Source organism: Protomyctophum parallelum, assembly GCF_964188405.1.
Source record: "Protomyctophum parallelum genome assembly, chromosome: 14".
Classification (NCBI taxonomy): Eukaryota; Metazoa; Chordata; class Actinopteri; order Myctophiformes; family Myctophidae; genus Protomyctophum; species Protomyctophum parallelum.
In genome coordinates this window covers 33,943,987-33,967,179 of record NC_139709.1, presented here as the reverse complement: position 1 = coordinate 33,967,179, position 23,193 = coordinate 33,943,987, and the positions used below count along the sequence as shown (strand labels likewise).

Here is a 23,193-nt window from a genome sequence, read left to right as displayed (position 1 = left end):
CCATATCTACACTAGGTTATTCTATACTCATAGGTACTCTACGGTCCTATTCTATCTATGTCTGTCCTCCAAGATAATGTCCAAGACAAGTCCTGTCCAAGATAAGATCGCCTCAGCTCAAACTCAAAAGGCTATAATTTAATTCGAGTCTGTTAATTGCTTCCCTTTTGACGCGTAGCAATGGTTGCCTGACAACCGGGGCTCTGCTGACAACAACACCAAACTACCCAATCACAACGCGATCGTTCCTACGATCTATGGGATCTAAAGACATCTCCCCGGTAGTAGTGAACAGCACGGGGGCGGAGCTACTTCAGCCGGGGTCACTGGAATATGGCGTGGATGGGATGTTTTATGAAATGGACCAAAACAGAGTTCATCAGATCCACATTAAGCACAGGGTGCCGAGGAGGTACCAGGTGAGACCAGAGACACACGGAAAGCATGTACCGTGCTGGGGTTCCGGTAGTGTCTAATGTCTAATGTAGCTAAATCCGCGGTTCTAAAGTCATAATACATTGTAATATTGTTAACTCTGTTTAGTCTGTTATCTAACCGTCATTGTAAACAACTACTGGAAGTTGCCATGTTGATAATAATGGAGCACTGTCCAAAATATATATGCATTGATTTATTTTTTATTTTTAATGTGAAGGTGTACTACATTATAGCTATACTAGCTATTATAGTTATCCTCCCTAGAATGAATGACTATGCCTAGCTGTTTATTACATTGCATCAGCCAGCCTAGCTCTGGTCCATAGCCTTACTGCTTCCATGATTCTGCCCTGCATTAAGGCTATGGACCTGAGAGCTACAGCCAGCCACAGAACACGCAATGCAATGTCATGGAGAGTTTGTTGCGTTTCGTGTACTGGTACTGTACTGTCTACTTGTATTATACTAGTGGTAATGTGGTATATTGGTTGGTACTCATGGTACTATTACTAACTACTGGTAGACTGGTACTAGTACTACTGGTATTATACTAGTGGTATACTGGTACTATACTAACTACTGGTACTACTGGTATTATTATTATACTACTGGTACTGGTACTACTGGTATTATACTGGGACTGGTCTGGTACTACTCACCCAGGCATAGTAGCGGATCCATTTCTGGCACAGGTGATTTATTGATTGCAACAAATCAATGGTGTGTGTGTGTGTGTGTGTGTGTGTGTGTGTGTGTGTGTGTGTGTGTGTGTGTGTGCGCGCAGTGATGTAAATAGGTTTTCAATGTAATGAGTCCCGGGATACAGGGATGGTCTTTTAGATGAGTCCCAGGGACATTTCATGAGTCCCACTTCAACGACATTACTGTACATGCCGAGTACAGTAGTGCAGTAATGCAGAGGTTGTTGTTTTATTGTGTCCCTTAACTATAAACTGCATTTTGGGATGCAAAATGCACCCTATTTTTTATCTCGTGTGTGTGTGTGTGTGTGTGTGTGTGTGTGTGTGTGTGTGTGTGTGTGTGTGTGTGTGTGTGTGTGTGTGATGCTGATACTGGACATGTGCGCTAAATGCAGGATGTTAATGAATGTGTTTAGTGCTGTTGTGAATGAATGTCATCCCCTGCCCTGTACATGCAGGTCCGTGTAAATTAGTGGGAAAATGGACATATTGGCCTATTATTAATATACATTTTCAAATGGATATGACAAAAAATAAACGAAACCGACTAAATTAACCACTAAACATTTTATCCTGCTGCCTCTAATGTTATACTTGCCTAACATATCTATCATCCTAATCCTACAAATCAGTAGTATTATAATACAGGCATTATGTACTGAATTGATGATGGGTGCCATGCAATTGTGTTGGTCTATGTGTAGCCCTAGAATGTCTCTGTTACAATCATACAGTTGGTACAGTATTCCACATACAGGAGCCATAGATCAGTGTCATGACTTGCGGTTGCAACGGCGGCATACATGTGATAAATGCTCCGTTTGCACTCGCCCATTAAATCATTTCAAAGACGTGGAGTGAGGTATTATGTCCTCTAGTTCCACATCCATGTGAAAGTTCTGGCACAAAACGTGTATTTAGTCAAATATCTCCACTTTTTCACGAGCTGCACCCGGACGGCTTTCTCTCCGGGGAAGGGGCCCCGGAATGACAGCTGAACTGAATTAATCAAAACTTCCTCTGATCATCACAAACGTCATCACCATTATTGACCAGCGAAGCACTTAATGTTTGGGGCACACAATTGGCAGGTGCCTTGCGATAGGTGCTGCTGGGTAATTAATCACACCACCTGCCAATTGTGTGCCCCAGACATTTGTGCTTCCATCCCTGGTCAATTTATGATGACATTTTTGTGGTAGTCCATCGATCATTCCGGGCCCCTCGCCCCGGAGAGAAAGTCATCCGTGTGCACTGCAGCTCGTGAAAAAGGGGAGATAATTGACTAAATACATGTTTTGTGCCAGAACGTTCACATGGATATGAAACTAGAGGACAATATGATCACAGACATTCTAGGTCTAGTCCAGGGCTTGGCAACTTTGACGACTCCAATGGCGAGGGCCAATATATTTCCACACTCACTCCAGAGGGGCCACAGTGCATGTTACTGAGGTTTAAATAGCCGATCTACAAGCTAAAAAGCTTGTAGATCTATTTTTTTGCTATGTTTGAATTGAAAACCTGAATAATGTTTTGCCATTTTTTTATTGGAATCCTGAAAAGTAAACTTTTTAATGAATTTTCAAATGCATTTAGTTATGTTAACTTTATGAACTGTTAACATAACTATATTGGACACAAAAAGACAATAAAATGTTAATACTAGTCATTTAATACTAGTTGTAGTGGCTAATCAACACCATGAACAATAAAACTTTAAAAGCCACTAAAAGCACCGGGCAGCGAATCTTACGCAGTTGCAGGAATAAGACCAATGTCCAGTCAGGGCAGCCAATTTTGATGGTGTTTTTATTTGCTCATCCAGACAGAAATAGTATGGGATACAAGATGTCGAAGTGCTCTCCCTAGCTGCTGGTAAAAAAACGTGGACCTTCCCAGTGCTCTTCAGACTCTCTGTGTGCTCTCTTAATTAAATAGACTCAGCTGTGAACTGCCCATCACCTTCAAAACAAAAGCTTTAGTTGCAACAAATATAATGGCTGTAAACAAACCGATTAAGCAAAGCAAATTAAACTAAAAATAAGAAATGCATTAAATATATAACAAATACTGAACTAGCAAATTACTGAATATAGCTCCCACACTAGTCATGAAGTAATTAAAGCGGGTTTGGAATTGTAACAGCTGAAATCAATACTATATCAGTATTCTGATATTAACCTGCATGCGGACTGCATTAAGTGAAGGAGGGGCCGCATGTGGCCCCCGGGCCGCCAGTTGCCCACCCCTGGTCTAGTTGCGAACGCAGTGAGCCACTTACTATGACAGCAAGGGCTGAATGTCTGTGTGTGTGTGTGTGTGTGTGTGTGTCACGCTGTTACACCACCCGCCCGCCACCAGAGGGCGCAGCTGTAGCACACACACACACACACACACACACACACACACACACAGGGCGCAGCTGTAGCACACACACACACACACACACAACCACACACACACGAGCTGCGTTCGCTTCACGCGTTTGCGCGTCTTACTTGTCTATGTGCTACTATGGTGTCAGTCAGTGTTGTAATGTAAACAGTCTGAGTGTCATGCCTTGTTGAAAGGCAGTTCATTCCACCTGTGGCTGGTCTGGCCTACCGTGTGGACAAACAAAACTCATTATAGTTCTTCTGGTTTGTACAGACTCAGCCCATACCCTCAGCAGAGATGTGCTTTCCGACGAGAGGCCAAGAGGCCAGAAACAAAGAAAGGCAATGTCGCCAAAGAAACGGATACTTTGTCCTCTGAAGCCGCTGATGGTGTTCAACATAAAGTGGGGCCGTCTCCATCGCCAGCGCCCCCACCTCCCCCTCGCAGGGTCCCACGAAACAACCTGTTCAAACCCTTGATGTTCACCGTAGGGGTATGTCTCCACACTCTTTTCATTCATCCTGTGTTGTAAAAAGTGCATGGATCTTGGAACTGTTCGTGTTCAAACCAAAGCAAGAAATAACATTGGGTAGCTTACTTCACGTTTTGTAGATGGGATGGATGGGGCAGTGGTTTGGGTTTCTTGCCGTTGTCTTTTTGTCTGACTCCATGTTAGTTTACAGGCTGCTCGTTTGGTATGGCGGCCATTTTGCAGTATGAATCACTGAAATCAAGAGTTCAGACGGCGAGGGAAGAGGTTGAGTCGGAAAAAACCTTGCAAGTAAGTGTACGCAAGTATGTTTCCGATTGGCAAAAATAACGTGTTATGTGTTGTGCAGGCATTAGTTACTTAATATGCTAATTAATCTTATAGTTAATGTTTTAACGAACCACCACAATGTTACACCCAGGGTCCTCAGGATATGACGTACTGGCATGACTGGTGGAACCAGCTGTCAGATCTCCAGAAGCGGCTCATCTTGTTCATGACAACGGCGGATGACCTCTGGAGCAGCCTCAGCGAGGGACAGAGAACTGTCAGTGGTAAGCCATCGTCCACATGTACGGACGCACACGGTACTCGCTCCTTCTCTCATTCACCCTTTCCTATACTGTCTCACATAGATATACACTTTTTGACTGTTGTCAACTTAACCCATTTTGGGTTAAGTGTTTTAAGCCTTATATTATACTTTAGCTATTGAAAAATAGCAGATCTACAATCTAGTGCCGCGCTACAAGCTTCTAGATCAGCTATTTTTGAATAATCTTGAAAATGTGGTGCAAATCTTTGAATATATATTCTTTCAGAGCGAACGTTTTTAACTCAAATCTTTACTTCTGGGCCTGGAACAACATATTTTCAGATGGGGGTCGGCGGCCAATTACATATAATTTTGGGGCTCCTTGACATGTAATAGTTTGAGAACCACTGACACTGAAACATACTGTAGCTTTTTCAGAAAACTATCGTGATTTTAGAAGACATTTGTAGCATCAGCGCCAGGTCTAAACGGTTTAAGATGCTGATCGTCGGTGCCTTTTCATTCCAGGTATTATAGCAATAAATGCTGTAGTCTTGTGCTGCTGGCGGATCCCCTCCATGCAGAGAACCATGATGAAGTACTTCACTTCCAACCCAGCCTCCAGTGAGTATGCACTTCCTACCACTCCCTGGAATATTATTATATACAGTATATATATATATATATATATATATATATATATATATATATATATATATATATATATATGTGTGTGAGACACATGTTTTTATTTTCTGCCGTATGTATGGTCGATGTCTTGTAATTCAGGGCAGGATCCTGCTGACTTCAAAATAAAGGCAAATGAAATGCATAACAGGTTCAGAGAGAGGGGTTACAAGACATCGACCATACATACGGCAGAAAATAAAAATGTACAAAGAGAAACCCTCCTGCAACCTGTCAACAAAGATAATACAGACAATAAAGTCATTTGTTTCGGAATTTAGTACCTCATCTCATGCAATTAAAAACATTATCCACAAACATTGGAACATATTGAGATGCGATCCCAACTTAAAAAACATTTCAACAGTACCACCCAGGTTTTGTTTTAAGAGAGGCAAAAATATAAAGGATTTTGTTGTCACTAGTATGTACAAATCACCCAAGGCCACTGGGGCTAATTGGCTAAACACTGAACTATGTGGCAACCACCCTTGTGGAAGATGTACCCACTGTTCAAACACGAGTACCACCAAGGTCTTTTATCATCCACAGACTTGTCAGGAACATAAAATAAAGGGCATCATTCATTGTAACACAACTCATGTTGTATATATGTTAAAATGCCCGTGCGGGATGGTATATGTTGGTCAAACTAAACGCAATCTGAAAATAAGAATAGCTGAACATAAAGCTGCAATCCGAAATGGGAATATGGACTATGCTATTGCCCATCATTACAAAGAAAGGGGACATGGGTCAGCAGCCACACTCAAATGTATTGGAATAGAGAAGGTTGACCTGCCACCTAGAGGTGGTAACATGGTAAAACTGCTCTTACAGAAAGAGGCACACTGGATCTTTACTCTGAACACGATGGAACCCAATGGTTTAAATGAGAGCCCAAGCCATGATGATTGATTAGTACACCATTTAATGATTTTAATGGTGTGTTTTTCGCTTCTTCTCTCACCAGAAACACGATGCCTGCCCATGGCCCTGTCCACCTTTAGCCATTACTCTATCATCCATATGGCGACCAACATGTGGGTCCTCTGGACATTCTCCTCCAGCATCGTCTCCCTCTTGGGCAGGGAGCAGTTCCTTGCCGTATACGCATCCGCCGGTATGCAGAAATGATGACGGATTAAGCCGCATTCATGCATGATGATATCGCTAATTGAAAGTGCAAAAATCTGTCACAAGCAACATGGCAACATTACATCAAATTAGGTTTTACTATATGAAAGAACAATAAACGATTTGGAGGTGGGGTTAAATGGGAGATACCCCATAGGGAGCCAGGTGTTTTGAGACCGCATTTCCTATCAGTTTAACTCTCCTTGTAAGCGACATGGATTTGTGCAGACTCAGACAAGGGGGTATAATGCATTGCACTTTTTGCAAGAGAGAACCTTCCAAAATTACTATATTTTTCACTTTGACAAAAAGAGACCGGAAGCAAAATGAACAGGTATGGAGTGGTGGATCACTTCTTTGATCATTTGCATGACGGTTGCCAACTCTCACCCTGAGACTGTATTTCCAGGTGTCATCTCCAACATGGTCAGCTACATGTGTAAAACAGCCACCGGACGGGTGCATCCCTCGTTGGGAGCGGTAAGGATGCTGCTTACCAACATAACATAAAATAAAAATAATTCAGCTCTTGTTTAAAAACTGAGAAAAATGAAATGCAATCTTCTTCATGTCTCTTATTGTGTCATCTGCAGTCCGGCGCTGTCATGACAGTCCTGGCAGCGGTCTGTACAAAGGTGCCAGAAGCTAAACTAGGGATTCTTTTCATTCCCATGATCACTTTCTCAGCAGGAAATGTAGGTGATATACACACTTTATACATACTGTACATACATACATGTATGTATGCATGCATACATTGCTGTTTGCGTTCATGTGATTGTGTTCCACGGACGGAAAATGCGTACCTGCTAATCTAAAGTAATACGCTATATCAGTGTGTTAAGAATACATGTTTTCTGTTTTACTGCAGGCAACAAAATGTACCGTGTCTGTGCATGAAAGAACCGGGTTAGTTCCCAATGTGTGAGTGAATGTGTAAGTATGCATCTAGGAATGCATGGAAGAGTTGTATTTGAGTTGTGCCGTGCCGTACCGTACCGTACCGTACCGTACCATACCCACTGTAGTCACTCACAGTACCTGATGTCCATCTTGCTTAGGCTTTGAAAGCTCTTATTGCCATAGATGCAGCAGGACTAATTATGGGATGGCGGATCTTTGACCATGCTGCTCATCTCGGTGGGGCCCTTTTCGGAGTGTGAGTAACTAGTGTGTTTCTTATTTAAACTAAGATTATTAAAAATGGCTATGCTTCCACATTTAGTGATTATGATTTTCACAGAACAGGTGATTACCATTACCTATGAATGATCACTAATAACGATGAACATGCATCAACAGACGACGTGCACAATGCAACCTTTAGCAAGAGCCGTATAATTTATATACTACTTATCCTGTCCCTCTGTCCTACAGGTGGTATGTAACATATGGTCACAAGCTTATGTGGAGAAACAGGGAACCTCTGGTAAAGCTTTGGCATACCATGCGGTCTCCAGGTGCTGGTGGAGGCAGGCCAGGAAGTGGACCTGGTGTCAATAGTGGTGCAGGGCCTGGACCAAAATAAGAGTCGTGGCGACTGAAATTGGCCCTTGAGGAGTGATCTGGTGTCGTGGTACAGGGAGATCTTCCATTTGGAGACAACCCCCCTATTACAATTAAATGTTCAACCGAACTTTTGAGTAAATACGGCAGGTTTCATCTCACACATTTCCTATTCACATTGCTGAATAGAATTGCTCATTAAGCAAGCATCAAGAAATGTGTTCAAAGACTGTCCAGAAAAGTTCTAAATTAGTTTGAACATGTGTGTGTGTGCAGCTGAACAACTTTATGCATACTGTATATCAGTGATGTGGCTTGGAATGGATTGATCAATTCTACTGTAATGTGTACAGTATGATCTTTTGTGACGTTTAGATTTAGGTTTTTTAAACTATACTGAACAAAAACTTTTTTTTTAACAAAAAAAAAGCTCTATTGTGATAGGAATCATTGCTATAGTGTTTGGTCTGGGTCTTCCTCATCTCTCCAGCTCTCTCATTTAGACCGGGAACCCCTATATGTAACTAATACTATACCTTTCAATCAGAGAACCCCTTTTGGGGTGGTTGTTGCTTTGTACAGCATATAGCAACATGCATTGCCTTTTTTTCTTTTTTATATAAATATTTGAAGAATAGAAAACTTAGGTCAGGATTTAGAAGGCGTTTTTAGAATCGACCTCAGGTCTAAATGGTTCAACACAAAATATATTTTTAGGTGGGTCACTAATTAATTCAATGACGATAAACCATTTATCTCCTCCTTTATCCTGTATGAGTTCTCTCCTGATTGGATGAAATTGGCATCATGACCTGAACATGTCTTTACTAGAGAAATGGAGATCCTTGACTGAATACTGAATAGTGACTAGAGTCTAGTCCATAGCAATGATTACAATGGCAATCTAAAGCACATTTAAATCTAAAGCTATTTAAAAATACCACCACACCACCTTCCAGACCCATCCGAAAAAAGTTTGTCATAGTTTGTGTGAAAGAGATGTACAGTAAAAACATACCTCATTGTTCTTTGACTTACTGTAATAACTCAATTTCCTTTTTGTCAAAACTTGTGCTGGAACAATATTACAATAAAACAAACATTATTATTAAACCACTTTCTCATCTCTTGCCAAGTACTGTCTGTATAGCCTCACGCACCCAATGGACTGAGTTGGACATAAGTCATTCCTGCTTGGTTTAGGGAGTTATTAACCTGACTGCCAGATGGGACGGTATTGAGTTTGCAGGAGTACAAAATGCCTCAGATCATGAACGCAGCTTCCGATTGCCGTGAAACATTGCACACAAACACAACCCAAGGAGGAAATGCCATAGAATCCACTGACAAAAAGATGTTGATTGTAAGACCTACAGTTCAAGAGTTATAGTCCAAAGCGTAGATTTTCTACAGTGAGGCTGGTTTGAAAAAGGTACGGTGTTGTAAAAAACAAAGTTATCCTTTTAAGATTTAAGGATAGCTCAAAAATGCTTGATAGCTGTGATATACTGTAGTTACTGTGTAGAGAAAAGGGCTGCATCAAGCCTTCCAATCAAGTAGAAAGAAAATGTCATTCACAGGACATTGGAGTTTCCTTGAAACACAAACATTGCAATTACAGTAATACAATAGAATAACTATTTTTATACTATTGGGAATCCTGCATTAATTATGCCCTTATTATTGAGAATGGTGTGTGTCTATATGTTAGTTTATCATGGTCAACAATCAAACATTTTAGCTATCAGGATAAAGGTTCTCGCATGCAATGACTATTTTGAATTGTGCTATTTGAATTGTGCTCTAGTGATGCAGGGACCCAACTCATGACGTGTTTTTTTGCCGGGGCGGGTCAATTTATTCATGAATGCGGGAACCTAGCAGGGCGTTTTCAATCTGTTCTACACTCTGTCATACAACAAATTATATAGGAGGGCTTAAGTGTTTATGGGTTTTCCATCAACAGATCAGAACCCATTCTGGGCGGGAACCCCCTTTGGTGTTAGCATTATGTTATGCTTTAGCCATTGAAAAATAGATCTACAAGCTCATAGCGCGCCACTGAGTGGCGCGCTACGAGCTTGTAGGTCTGCTATTTTTGAAAAATCAAAGAACGACTGACTTTTTTCAGAAAACTGTCAGGATGTAGAAGACATTTTTAGAATCTGATCTCAGGTCAGAAACTGAGTAAAGAACAGAAGAGAGCAAAGCGTTTAGAGACTGACTTGAGAGTCTAGATCTAGATTGAAGATCAACAGAATTTATTGTTCAGCAATATTTGATCTCTGCACATTCACAGTTTTACACAGCAAAAAAACAATAGTTGTCATTACAGATCTATTGAAACTGGACGGGGGAAAAGTCCCACTAGATAAACAAATCGTGACAGATAATATAATAGATTGTGTTGGAATTGTAGATACTGATAAGACATTGTATCACTATGGCACAGAATCAGATTTTAAGGCTAAATATGATTTGTCTATCAACATAGTTTAAAGTGAGAAGTGACCCTGTGCCGCCTTCTAAAACAGACATATTTCTATAAAATTCTAGACAGCACCATTCATGTCTGTACAGCAATGCTACTAAGATGAGACTGACATCTGCTGGCTTTTAAAGTAAGTGCATAACAAGGTACACCAGTTGTAAACACTAAAGTAAAGGCAGCTTTGGCAATAATACAAAAATAACATGTTTGCCTCATCAGGCTAAAGCGTTATTTATGAGGGAAAAAAAGGAAAAGCACCATCTGTGTTGGTATTCAAAAGTAAGAAGGTCCTCCACGGCCGGAAGGGCTCCGTTACATTATGAATGGGACAGATTAAGAAATGTGAAGAGAATATGCTAATAATGACGTATGCTTTACTCATTCAAAAATGTATCTGCAGCGAGGTTGCCTGTTGAAATATTTTGGTTTATAAGTTAACGACTCATTTGTCTTTTCTTTAGCTGAAGTTATCAAGCCAAGTGTGACTAAAATTAATACTTTGATGGTCAAATACATGAAAAGAAATAAAAATACATTTAACGAGGGCCATAGGTCATCATGTAGAGACCACTAAACCACTGCATCAGGTTATGTATGAATCTAAATCCCCAGCCCTTTCAAATAGTAAGTCACACATCGCCATAGACCCACCTGAACTCTACTTGCAATTGACTTCATTCCATCTATGGCAGGCAGTCAGTGAATTGAATCCCACTGTATCCATCCACTCCTGCTCCTCAGCCCTTGCCCTTGTCGTTGCCATAGCTGGGGAAGCCAAACTGGCAGAGCATCAGGTTGGAGAAGCAGAGTGGCATGGAGCCGTAGATCTGTGCCAGCCTGTTCAGACAGTAGGACCTCTGAAGGAGGTGTTCGGGGCGACGCCACCGAAGTACCCGCTGCTGGCGTCTTTCTCCAGGTTGCGTAGGGCTTGACGAAGACCCCCGAGGGTCTGCCGATGCTCGACAACCTCGACTGTTTCCCCAAATGCATTGCCACGGCAAAGTTCATGGCAATGTCGTCGCAATTCTCCGTGTCATCAATCAGCTTATGTACTGCTTGAGGCTGGTCCTGGAACAGTTGCAGGTAGTGGCGGTGGAAGAAAGCCGCACCAATCAGCACCATGGAGTACCTGCAGTGGAAAGTATAGGTTAAACTGTGGACCTCCGACAACCAAAACAAATACATGCTAGTGTGTAAATACGGCAAAAATCGGATTAAAATATATAGTGGTCAATTCCGTAATCAAAGTAATAGAAGAGTAAATGTGACGTACCCAAATGTGTAGTCACATTTTTGTTTCATTATAAATGTGTTCTTGTATTTTGAATAGTCTTATTGTGTCTTGAGAATGAGCAGGGAGTCTGTTGTAGGAATGGAACTATTCCACATTCCGCCACCAGGTGGCAAATGCACTTTCTGAGATTCATTGATGCTGAGCAATGTAAACAGACATGGCATGGGAATGTGGAATATGAAGGAAAATAAGATGCATTGTGATTTGTGATGAATATGTATGAGAAGAGATGGGTTTATTGATATTGTGTGAAAATGTGAATGTGCATACAGTAATTGCAACTCTTTAAAACAAAGAAAGAAAAGTAAATGGTGATTTAACCTTGCATAATTGTTAATAAATCAGATGAACAAGGAAGAGGAAGAAAGAACGACACTGAAACTGACTGTCTACAGTTTTCCCAAATTTGTTCAGGTTAACCTGGGGCCCGTTCCACGAAACTTGGATTAGAGATTAAGCCGGGCTTTAACACATATCCTGGCTTAATATATCCTGGAACAGTGATTAACCGGTTTCATGAAAGCTGGTTGATCTTGCCAGATTAATTTAACCAGTTAACCTGGATATGTTGAGGCTTGATTCGGTTTCATGAAAGTGATGCTACATTAGTTACCATGGAAACTAATGCTTTGGACTTGGCCTGCTCCGGACCAGGCTAAGGGCCGATTCATACTCCTATTTTACCGCTGTTTCGGCGCTGTAGTGCCGAAATGATTTCGGCTCGTCAGAAATTTTCAGCAGCACAGAAGAGCCAACTTTAGGACGGTACCCGCCCCCCCGAACCTCAAATGACGTCAAATTGTAGGCTCTAAGCGCCGAACCGACTTTTATTCGGCTCTAAAATAGGAGTATGAATTGGCCCTAACAGCCAGGTTTAACCTAATCCTGATGTCTTTACTGTTCATTAAGCAGTCAAACTGATCACAAACCAATGATGTTTTCCAGATTTATTCAATTATTATGGGTTTATGTTGCCTTATTTGTATCGGTCTGCATTAAAGGACTAATTTAAGCACTATATAAAATCAAATAACCAAAATATATAGGCTGCACAACATCATGACAGCTTGTGAGCTTGTAGATCAGCTGCTTTTGGTGAATGTTCCCCATGAATAGGTTTGCTGTCGTGCAAGTGCAGTGCACGGTTAAGAAGAATTATTATATTATATTATTATTATTTTTTGTAAAAGTGAAAACCACTAAATATTACCATTACTCATTGTTTTACAACATATTACCATTGTAACGTTTCACCCACTACTAGTCCTACATACTTACACCTAGAAACCCCATTCAAACCTATTTAGGTTCATCCTATGGTGGACATGTGTGCCTGAAAAGGAATCTTTGAAATGTTTCATAGTTTTAGAAATATAGTGACATTTATAGGCAGATAGTGGCACTTCAAAAAATCACTTTCACCTAGAAACTCCATTCACACTTTGTAAAATTCAGCTTACTGTGGAGACACATGCTGGAACTTTTTACTTTGGAATGTTTTGTAGTTTCTGAGTTATTTAACTTAAACGCCCAATGCATTCTCAATGGCAATAGCACAAACTTTGCTGGCCCCTGTCTGGACAACAACCCCCTTCCACAAAGGTAGCTCCCTCAGAGGAGGGAGTTATGGCCAAATATCACAATGCGACAATATCATTATGCTTACAATATTAAGAATTCTGTTTTAAGTTAATAGTAGTGGTAAAATGTAAACTATATTTTTGGGGTAGTTAATCATTCAGTCTATCCACTATTGAGAGTATGTTCTCTCTTTAATTACAGCCGCAGTATTTATTTTAGAAGCTTAAGTCCTTGTATCAGTAAGTCTTGAATAGATTAGTAAAGATAATGAGATATACAGAAGGGGGCTGTAATGCAACTATTAAGGATGCAAACTGCCTTAATACCCCATGAAGAAGAAGGATCAGTAAATCTGTGTTCTACAGAATGGGTCTAGAGACAAAAAGCCAGACTGTCTATTAAGCCAGGCTTGCTGATCCCGGCTCGCCAAATCCACCAATTCTGAGCCTCGCTTGGCTTTAGTGGAACGGAATAAACCAGGCTGTAAAGATCAGGATTTAAAAAGTTTCGTGAAACAGGCCCCTGGCAGATCAGTTTAAAAATATAATGTGTTTACTCCCTGGTGACATAAACAAAATAGAAAGTGTCTCAAGAAAGAAAAAGAAGGCCCAGGCCGTAGCGTAACGGTCTGGGCACCGGACTGGTAATCCAGTCGCAGTGTGCCGCGGGTTCGACTCCCGGACCCGACACGGCCTTTACTGCATGTCATCCCCCCATCTCTCTCCCGTTTCCTGTCAGCCTACTGTCTGTCCCTTCAAAAATCAATAAAAGGCGTAAGCCGCAAAAAATATCTTAAAAAAAAAAAAGAAATAAAAAGAAAAAAGACTGCTGCTATTTTTGGCCTAAAATGACATTGCCCACAATAGGTTGAAAAGTAGTTGAAGGATGACATACCTGTCCCCTCCACCTATTTCTGGATCCTGCAGCTCAAAGCTACCATAGCTATACACTCCACGCGCCATGCAGACATGTTTTCGAGGGACAAAACCAACAATTTGATCCGGAAATTGCTGTGGGACAAAATAAGGCATTACATATTGTAGCAGTTTTACACACACACACACACACACACACACGTACACGTACCAGTCTGTCCGTCTATGTATGACAAATGTTGCATCATGTCAATCAGACAACACACAATCAGTTGATATAAAATACTGACCATCTGTATCAATTTCAGTGAAAGGCTGCAGTCTGTTGCGCATGTGATTGACGCTCTGCTCCTTGAAGACCACTGGGACAGGATGGGGCCCCAGCGAGTCCCAAAGCTTCTGGGGGGTTTGTTCCCCAACGTTATTCCAAACTATGATTATCCTTCGAAGGCGGGGTACTCCCTGGTAATGGTTCAGAAGTCTGAGCAGAATATCCGTGCGATTATACGTTTGGATGACGATAGTGAATCCCTCTCCTTCCTCCTCCTCTTTTGTCCTCCTTTGTGCGAAGTTGGACTTGCCAGGCGATGCTCTGTGCAGAACTTCCATGTCTTCAGCGGGTGGCAATAGAGCGGTCAAGGCCGCACAGACCAGGAGCAGGAGGAGCAGTATTGGCCAAACTAGATACGGCCGCCAGAGACCCATAAAGCTGCGAAGGACCCTGTAGCAAGAAGAGACGGATGCAACATTTAAGTTACGTTATGCTACTTTTTCATTCTCTCACGGTTCATTGAACTCCATCACCTGTTGACCATCATCACCTTTGGTTCTCAAAGTGGGGTACGGGGACCCCCATGGGTGTCCTTGGGTGGCGATTCCAGGGGGTTCAACGCAAAAGTATTTAATGTAGCATCACAATCATTTTAATCACTTTGTTTATCTGCTATTTTGGAAAAAATACAAAATCTTGAAATTAATTTGATTTGATTTTTCTTTTTTTTTGTATATCTTCTGGGGGTCCCTGGCACAAACTCTTTTCAGATGGGGGGGGGGGGGGGGGGGGGGTCAGCAGCCAAATATATATCAATATCAATAGCTACTTGCACACTTACTTTTCAATCGTGTCACGTTTAACAACTTTTAAGCTATCTATGAGCTCACAACAATCCTTAAGCTACTTCAGTGGTCACTTCTCTCTCAACTCTTCTTTAAAAAGTAGCATTAAAACAATTACATATTTTTCTTTGTAAGAAATAAAAATTAAATAAAATGTGTTTATAAAGCATATTTAAAAGCCATTCTAGTTGACCAAGTGTGCTATGCATGAAGTATACAGTCATAGCCTACATGAAGTAATTAACCATTGACAAACAACGAGATATAACTTCTTAAAACATGGAGAAAATGGAACAACGTTACCTCATTTTATGCTCACAGCTGGTAGAGCAAGACCTCTTAATTTTCACGCCCCGCCACCATGTGTTGACACATCAAAGAACTTTGAAGAAAAGAGTTCCACGACCAGCTGTCAACAAACAAACAGGAGTTTGCAGTCAGCCTCAAGTAGCTGCCAATCTGCCATGTTTGCTAGGCTAGCTCAGAGCGGGCTAGCTACAGATACATTACATTACCATAGCAACCTGCTAGTACAGTACAGTGTTTCTATTTGCGTCTCAGTGCTCAGATCCGGTTTTAGCCCACTGACTGTATCCGGTCATTTGAACACAAACGCACAGGTGTCATTTCCATTATGCTTTGATTGATTGATTGAAATATTTATTAACAGTTTGTAGAATTTACAGTACATTTTAAGCACAAACTCAATACAAAAGACTGTCAACTGTGAGTGGACGACCCAATTAAGCATTACACTTGTTTACAACAGGGTCCACATTGTTCAATTCATCAAAACATTTAGAGACATACAAATAGACACTTCTATGTAGCTAAAGAACAGAACAGGAATTCATCTCATATAGGAAGCAAAAAGGGAAAAGATATATATACAGTGAGGGAAATGGGGTGGGGGGATTCAGTTTTTACAGAGGCCAGTTTCGAATTGCAGCCATCCGTAGGTGCCCTTTGAGAGCGGTTTTGAAGGAGTCAAGGGATTCACATGTCTTAATGACTGTTGGTAGGGCGTTCCACATTTTGGTGGCATAGGAGCGAAAAGAATTTAGTCCCTTGTTTGTGCCGAATCTGGGTTGTACATGGTTTGTTGCACTCCCTCTGGTGTTGTGGGTGTGGACTTCGCTTACATTAAGGAAGTATTTAGACAGGTACATGGGTATCTTGGTGGTGTATCGAATCTTGTGGACCAGACCCATTGCAAGATGCTGTACTCTGTCGTCGACCCTAAGCCATCCCAGCCTGTCAAAGTGGGCAGGGGTGAGGTGGGTTCGGGGGGTGAGGCCAATTAGGAGCCTGACCAGTTTGTTTTGGGAGGTCTGGAGCCTTGTTTTAAGGGCCTTTGAGGTGCTGTGGTACCAAGAGGTGGATGCATAGTCAAAGAAACCTTGTACGAGGGCTCCTGTTAAGGTCTTCAAGGTGTTTTTGCTGACCAGTGAGGAGATCCTGTAAAGGAATCTTGTTCTTTGATTGACTTTTTTGATTACGTTGGTGGCCATCTTATCACCGGAAAGATTGGCCTCCAGGATGGAACCTAGGTAGGTAATTTGATCTTTTCGTGTGATAATATTGTCACCCACTCTAACCAAGAAGCCATCTGCCTTGCTGAGATTACTCAGCCGGATGCCCGGATCTGAAACCTGCTAAGTGAATTGATCCCGAATGTAGTTGATAGGAAGCGGAAACTGCATTTTACAAGTTACCCAGATCAAAACACAGGGCTGCAGTGATCTGGCGATCAGGTCGGCAGACCTTTCTCTTTGACTTTGTTTTTAATGTATTTCTTCACACAATTTCTATTCTTGTCGGATTTTTTACCTTCTTTCACGTCAGTGAGTCTGGGCTTTTTCCATCATGTGTTCTTCTCTGAACTGTCCCAATGTTCCACTTTCTAACGGACTGCACATTCCCCAGCTTGGATTAGGTGCGTTTGACCTATGCAATATACAGCTGCTGCATCTTCTGCATATCCCTGTCAGTTTATTAACAAACTGCAGCAGTTTGTGAAACATACAACATGAATTCATTGCACATGATTGATCTGATGTTCATTGTCTTTTTCCAATTTTTTCCTTCTTTTGTTTTGGTGCATCATGCATGGCATTCATGCGCATGTGTGTGTGATCAAGTTTTTGGACTACGACTTTGCACTTGCTTTGCTTTGTCCTTGTATCTTCCTGCCTTACTTGAAAACTTTAGCCAGCACTTCTATTCTATATTCTTCAGTGAAATTACAAGTGGTGTTGCTGGGTGCAAAAATGGTCTATTCCTCATCCACTTACTTAATTACTAGTACTTACTCAAACAGGCAAAAAATAATAATAATAATAACTCATTAACTAAACATAACTGTAAGGGGAATTAGCTTTAAACTCAATGAACGATAAGGCTCATTATGTTATATGCAATGTATGATTTCCAGTGGTGGAAAGTACATTTAGGCCTAGACCTAGAATGCCTGTGATCATTTAATTATACTTCGTAAATTTATACGAAGTATAATTAAATGATCACAGGCATTCTAGGTCTAATTTAGGCCTAGGACTATATTTAAGACCACACCTCAAAGGCAAATATTGTACTTTTACTCCAACTCCACTACATTTACTTGATAACTTTAGTTACTAGTTACTTTGATTATTATTACAAAACATACATTGAACACTTAAGTTCAGCCCAATACATTTCGGACATTTGAAAATAGCCGATTTACAAGCTCACAATGCGTCGCATGGCGATGCATTTGAGCTTGTACATCTGCTATTATTACTAGGGTTTTATACATTTGAAAACTTGAATTGGGACATTCTGCATATTGAGTACTTTCTACTTTTGGCATTTTAAGTACATTTTGATGCCCAATACTTTTGTACTTTTTGTTTTTTTGTTTTTTACAATTGAGTACTTTTTCCACCACTGATGATTTCAGATTTTTGTGAAATGTTTGTCCTTGATCTCTTCAAAGGAACATCCCATCATGGTGGATACGCCCACGATGCTGTTGTGTATGCAATCCGCGAGTGTGGTGTACGCTGTACGGCACATTGACACAACAAAGCGTTATGGCTGCGAGACACAGCTAGGTGAAGCTATCAGAGAAAGTGGGATTCCACGAAGTGAGCTGTGGCTCACCAGTAAACTCTGGTAAACCTGGTAAACCACATTATCTTCTTACTCTCAAAATGCCCCTTTGTAATTGTATGAACTCCTTACCACTCAGATTTGTACCTGATGCACTGGCCAGATGCCAGACAGACTGGTCGCTCTAACAGGGAGGTGAGAGCTGAGACGTGGAGAGCCCTGGAGGAGCTCTATGAAGAGGGTGAGAAACATTGGGATTCATTAAATAATTGCAACGCTTATTGACATTTTACACTAATAAGAGGTCAGAATGCATGGTTCACAAAAGGTCTAAGGCCTGCCTTTAAGGGCAGATTCACACTGAGTCCGTTTGATTCAAACTGTTCCCGAATACGATTGCCTGGTCCCGCATGGCCATGATTCTCATTGGCCTTGATTCTTCTGCACCCAAGTACACAACACTTCATTCAACTGTATTCAATGCTTTCACATTACATCGATCCGTATCCATTGCAAGCATTAGTTTTGCACAAAAAACACTTCTTTACCTAAAAATGGCCATAGCAGTCATCACAAATGTGATGAGGTCAGCACATTTGGGCACATTTGGGCAAGTGGCTATGGCCGAATTTAGCCCATGGAGTGTTTTCGTGCTAAACTAATGCTTGGAATGGATTCAGCATCATGATAACCCCCTAGTTTGACACGTCACATGCTACTTAATAATGTAAGCATTTTCTTTGCAGATTTGCCACACATTTTGCTAATTTTCTCTAACTATGTGAGCTTGTAGGTCAGCTATTTTCGGCGAAGAGGTTTGGTGTAGAGGGGGAAACAAGAAGGGGCCAAGGATAGACACCTGGGGGACCCTAGTCAAAAAAGGAAGTTTCTAAGTATTTCCTTTGGCTTTGGAATGCATCTCTTTGCTATGCACTACTCCTGTGTCAATTTACAAATGAATAAAGCCTCTCTAAAATGGCCTGTGTATTTTGCTTCTGTAGGGGTGTGTCGGGCTATTGGTGTAAGCAACTTCCTGGTCCACCACCTGCAACAGTTAAAGGATGACTGTAGTGTAGTACCACATGTAAACCAAGTGAGTATTCCAGCTAGCTAACCAACCTTAGACCAAAATCTATAAGGGTGTGCTGCTGCTAATGGATCCAAATGTGTCTTAGGACATGCAAAAACACTGGTATACTATGGTCCTATTTGAAAGTGCAACACATGAAACAATTGACTAAGAATATTAGATATTGGATTTCCTCTAGGGGTCCATTCTGAGATGAATGAACAGTTGTTTCTAAAGAGCTGCATTCAACATTTAACCTCTGGGGTACAACACCCACCCTCACCCAATCAGGTAGAGTTTCATCCGTTCCAGCAGCCCAATCATCTGGCGTAGTACTGTCGTCAGGAGGGCATAGTGTTTGAAGGGTACTGCCCCCTGGCCAAGGGACAGGCCCTTAACCATCCCACTGTTCTACAGCTTGCACGAAAGTACCAACGCACCCCTGCTCAAATCTGCATACGCTGGAGCATACAGGTATTAATCATGTCGTAATATTGACAATCTAGTCTGGTCTGTACAGGCCATAAAAGCACATTATCCCCAAGGTTAACCACTCTTTCAATTATTATTGCCTTAAACTATGTAGTATGCATGCATTATTATGTATTAACGTGTTTAAACTATTTTTCCATTATAGAATGGTGTTGTCACAATACCCAAATCTACCAAGAAGGAGTGAGTACAAGAGAATTGTCAAGTGAGTTCAACATAAGCACTTGCTGTTTGTTGACCCCACCATCACTTTAGCCTCAAATGAGGGAAGTCGGTAACATTTGAGCAAGAATCGTGCAGCACTATCACATTATACCTCGATTTAAACATACTTTGCCTACATCATCTCGCCGAATAACTTACTTGATCGATCTCAACCACCAACTAATATGGTTGCTGACTCTGTCCCAGTCAGCAGTTAAAAACTCAATTGTAAGGAGATGGCTGCAGGTCCTTCTAATGTGAAATTCATACTTCAGAAAACATAGTAGCAATGGGAAATGATGTCAGGAGCCAAGGACAATAGATATCTACGCATTTCTGCTATAGACATACTACAGTATACATTATTGAATCAATGTCATAGTCATGAGATGGATTCACACTTTGGACCAGTGTTCCACCTTTTATGCTATGTTGTTTTGGTGTTTCAACAGGTCTTTGATTTATTGCTCTCTCCTGAGGACATGGACAGCATCAGGAGACTCCACTGCGACATGAAACTCATTCATCTAAGACAAGTGATCCACTCTGGAAAGAGCAAACACACACGTGATCCAACACATTTGTGTAACAATCTCATAGATCGTCAGTGCCTTTAAGACCTGAGGACGATTCTACAAATGCCTTCTAAATCCTGACCGTTTTCTGAAAAAAACATGTTTCTATGTCAGTCATTCTCAAACATTTTCATGTCAAGGGCCTCCAAGATTATTATGTAATTGACTGCTGACCCCCATCTGAAAATATGTTGTGAGCACTATGAGCTTGTAGATCTGCTATTTTTCAACAGCAAAAGTACAACATAATGCTTAACACACCAAAAGGGTTTCCTGCCCAAAATTGGTTTTAACTGCCTTAGTTAGAAAATGTGAGTTTATACCACAAGTGCTTTAAATCTTTGAGAGCAAAACTGAATAAAATGAAATATTATTTTAAAGACAGAGTATTTGCCAGTAGCCTATTTGTTAGGCACAATGATCAGCTATCAGCCACATGAAAGACAAGGCGGTGTTGACAGATATGGGTGTAACAATACCAATACCCCAACTCTCCAAGTCAAGTGACAACCTACACTACAGACTCCCTCACTGTCATAAGAGAGTCACTCAGTTTAGTCACCGGCTTAGCGGTCCAGGCACCTAGGATGGTAATCCAGCATGAGTGTGTTGCGGGTTTGAGTCCCAATCCCGACGAACTTTGCTGTCTTTCTCCCCCATCTTTCTCCCCGTTTCCTGTCTACCTACTGTACTTCTATCAATAAAGGCAGAAAGGACCTTTCTGTGTGGAGTTTGCATGTTCTCCCCGTGTCCCCTAGGGTAGGTACCCTCACAAAAAACGTGCAGTAATCCTGGTCTCTAAACTGCCTCCCCCTGGCCAGCCGGGGCGTCTGATGGAGGGGAAAGGAACTGGTTGGAATAATGTGTTCCTTCCACACGCTACGTCCAACCAGGGAAACTCCCCCCTGTCAGGTTTAAAGGAGCAACTTGGACACTGAGGCATGAAGTTGCTCTCCCCATGTCCCCCATATATGGGGCCTAGGTTGGCGGAGGGTGTGTAGGTGCCTTAAGAGCATACAAAGATTTGAAATATTATATTGTTGTTATATTGTACCCTTGTGTTTACATATACTTATATATCCGTTGGAGGCACACTGTTGAAGAAATACTATAGGAATATAATATAATATCTGAACAAAAACCATTGCATGGATGCACCTGGGACGTATCCTCATGTATATAGGCCTATCCCAAGGTCATCAGGGTTTCGAGTCTCGCAACACCCCTCACTCAGATGACCCTTATATGTCCCAGTAGCTACCCACCATCAGTCCCATTAGAGAAAGACAGGGCCACACAGTCCGCTGCTCCCGAACTACTCTGCCGGGACTGGGAGGTCTGGCGCGTGGAAGGACTAGGCTCAGTGGGTTGACTCCTGTCCGGGCCCGGCTCCTTCGTGACTTTGTATCTATAAAATATGAATATGAAGTATGAGAAGGTACATTTTTTATTCATTCTAAGCAGTGTACAGTATCAACTCCTGTTCTCATTCAGCCCAGTTATTTCAAGTTCATGTCACTTCAGTGGATCACCGTATGGAGCGCCATCCTGAGGATAAGGCATGTGAGTAGTACCATTAATATGTCAGACTTTGGACAAATAACAGAGGTCGTATGATGAAGATTAATATTGGGGGAAGCGGGCATATTCTTGGCATCTGATGGCATAGATATGCAAGCTTGTGAATATCAGATGTACATTCATATTGTTATATGGTTTGAAGGGTGTAGTGTGTGTGTGTGTGTCTGTGTGAGCATAAGTACACATACATTATGTAGGCACCAACGTGCCAAAGGTCCACCACTGCTGCCTTCCTCTGCCCCCCCTGTGACAAAGTCTGCGGATCGCACGTCGGCCACCTGGCTATGCACAGACGACAGACACAACAATAATCACAAATCCTATTTGGAGCAACGTCATCGTCGACATCGACGGACTGCCATAAGCAAGTAGGTGTGTGTGTGACGTGTACATGTATATAGGCAAGGCAAGGCAATTTTATTTATAAAGCACCTTTCATTCACAAGGCAATTCAAAGTGCTTTACAGAATAAAAACAAATACAGAGTGCAAACACTTAAAAAATGAACAAAGATAAAGGAGCATATGAATTCGAACAAAAATTTAATTAGACTTAAAAACAGGGATTTCCTAATGTAACCTGGAATATTATTCCAGTTTTGTGGTGCATAATAGTGCTTGCTTCCCCATGTTTTGTTCCAACTATGGGGTGAACAATTAGTAGGCCAGCCCCAGATGACCTGAGGGTTCTAGATGGTTCATAATATGAACAGACATACAGTAACAACATTTTAAAATCAATTCTCTGGGATACTGGTAGCCAATGTAAGGATTTTAGGGGCGACAGTGGCTCAAGGGGTACTAGAGTTGCCGGTTGGGAACTGAAATGGTTCCCAGTTCGAACTGGGAACCATTTCGATCCCGGGCTTCGACAGTCGAAGTGTCCTTGAGCAAGACTCTGAACCCCTAATTGCTCCCAATGAGCAGGTTGGTGCCTTGCATGTTTTCAT

General features: G+C 41.5%; 1 protein-coding gene and 2 pseudogenes across 4 annotated transcripts; 2 read left to right on the top strand and 1 right to left on the bottom strand.

Annotated features, from left to right (window-relative positions):
• Window positions 1-317: 317 nt before the first annotated feature.
• On the top strand, window positions 318-8,989 carry LOC310871437 (presenilin-associated rhomboid-like protein A, mitochondrial). 2 transcript variants are annotated; one of them, XM_083782966.1, is made up of 10 exons: window positions 318-419; window positions 3,792-4,011; window positions 4,195-4,299; window positions 4,430-4,562; window positions 5,072-5,167; window positions 6,204-6,353; window positions 6,777-6,847; window positions 6,961-7,062; window positions 7,429-7,526; window positions 7,745-8,989. In XM_083782966.1, exons 1-10 carry the CDS (start codon window positions 334-336, stop codon window positions 7,893-7,895), a joined length of 1,212 nt encoding a protein of 403 aa, XP_083639092.1. In that variant the 5' UTR covers window positions 318-333; the 3' UTR covers window positions 7,896-8,989. The 2 variants fall into 2 exon arrangements, with proteins under 2 accessions (XP_083639092.1, XP_083639093.1); XM_083782967.1 differs by lacking the exons at window positions 7,429-7,526; window positions 7,745-8,989 and adding an exon at window positions 7,239-7,304.
• Window positions 8,990-11,101: 2,112 nt separating this feature from the next.
• LOC310871451 (exostosin-like 2) lies at window positions 11,102-15,676 on the bottom strand (annotated as a pseudogene). Its single transcript, XR_014571084.1, has 4 exons — window positions 15,534-15,676; window positions 14,401-14,835; window positions 14,134-14,337; window positions 11,102-11,493 (listed from the first exon to the last, which is right to left on the bottom strand). The product of XR_014571084.1 is annotated as an exostosin-like 2 (transcript).
• Window positions 15,677-18,219: 2,543 nt separating this feature from the next.
• LOC310871271 (putative oxidoreductase ZK1290.5) lies at window positions 18,220-20,091 on the top strand (annotated as a pseudogene). Its single transcript, XR_014571083.1, has 5 exons — window positions 18,220-18,358; window positions 18,463-18,564; window positions 19,325-19,416; window positions 19,684-19,866; window positions 20,030-20,091. The product of XR_014571083.1 is annotated as a putative oxidoreductase ZK1290.5 (transcript).
• The last annotated feature ends 3,102 nt before the right edge of the window (window positions 20,092-23,193 follow it).

What these genes read in the sequence shown, in the direction of transcription:
- LOC310871437 (XM_083782966.1), top strand. Translation starts at nt 334, where the DNA reads ATGGCGTGGATGGGATGTTTTATGAAATGGACCAAAACAGAGTTCATC. An exon ending in CACTTCCAACCCAGCCTCCA is followed by an intron (nt 5,168 to 6,203) that starts GTGAGTATGCAC and finishes TTCTCTCACCAG; the next exon opens with AAACACGATGCCTGCCCATG. An exon ending in TGCATCCCTCGTTGGGAGCG is followed by an intron (nt 6,848 to 6,960) that starts GTAAGGATGCTG and finishes TGTCATCTGCAG; the next exon opens with TCCGGCGCTGTCATGACAGT.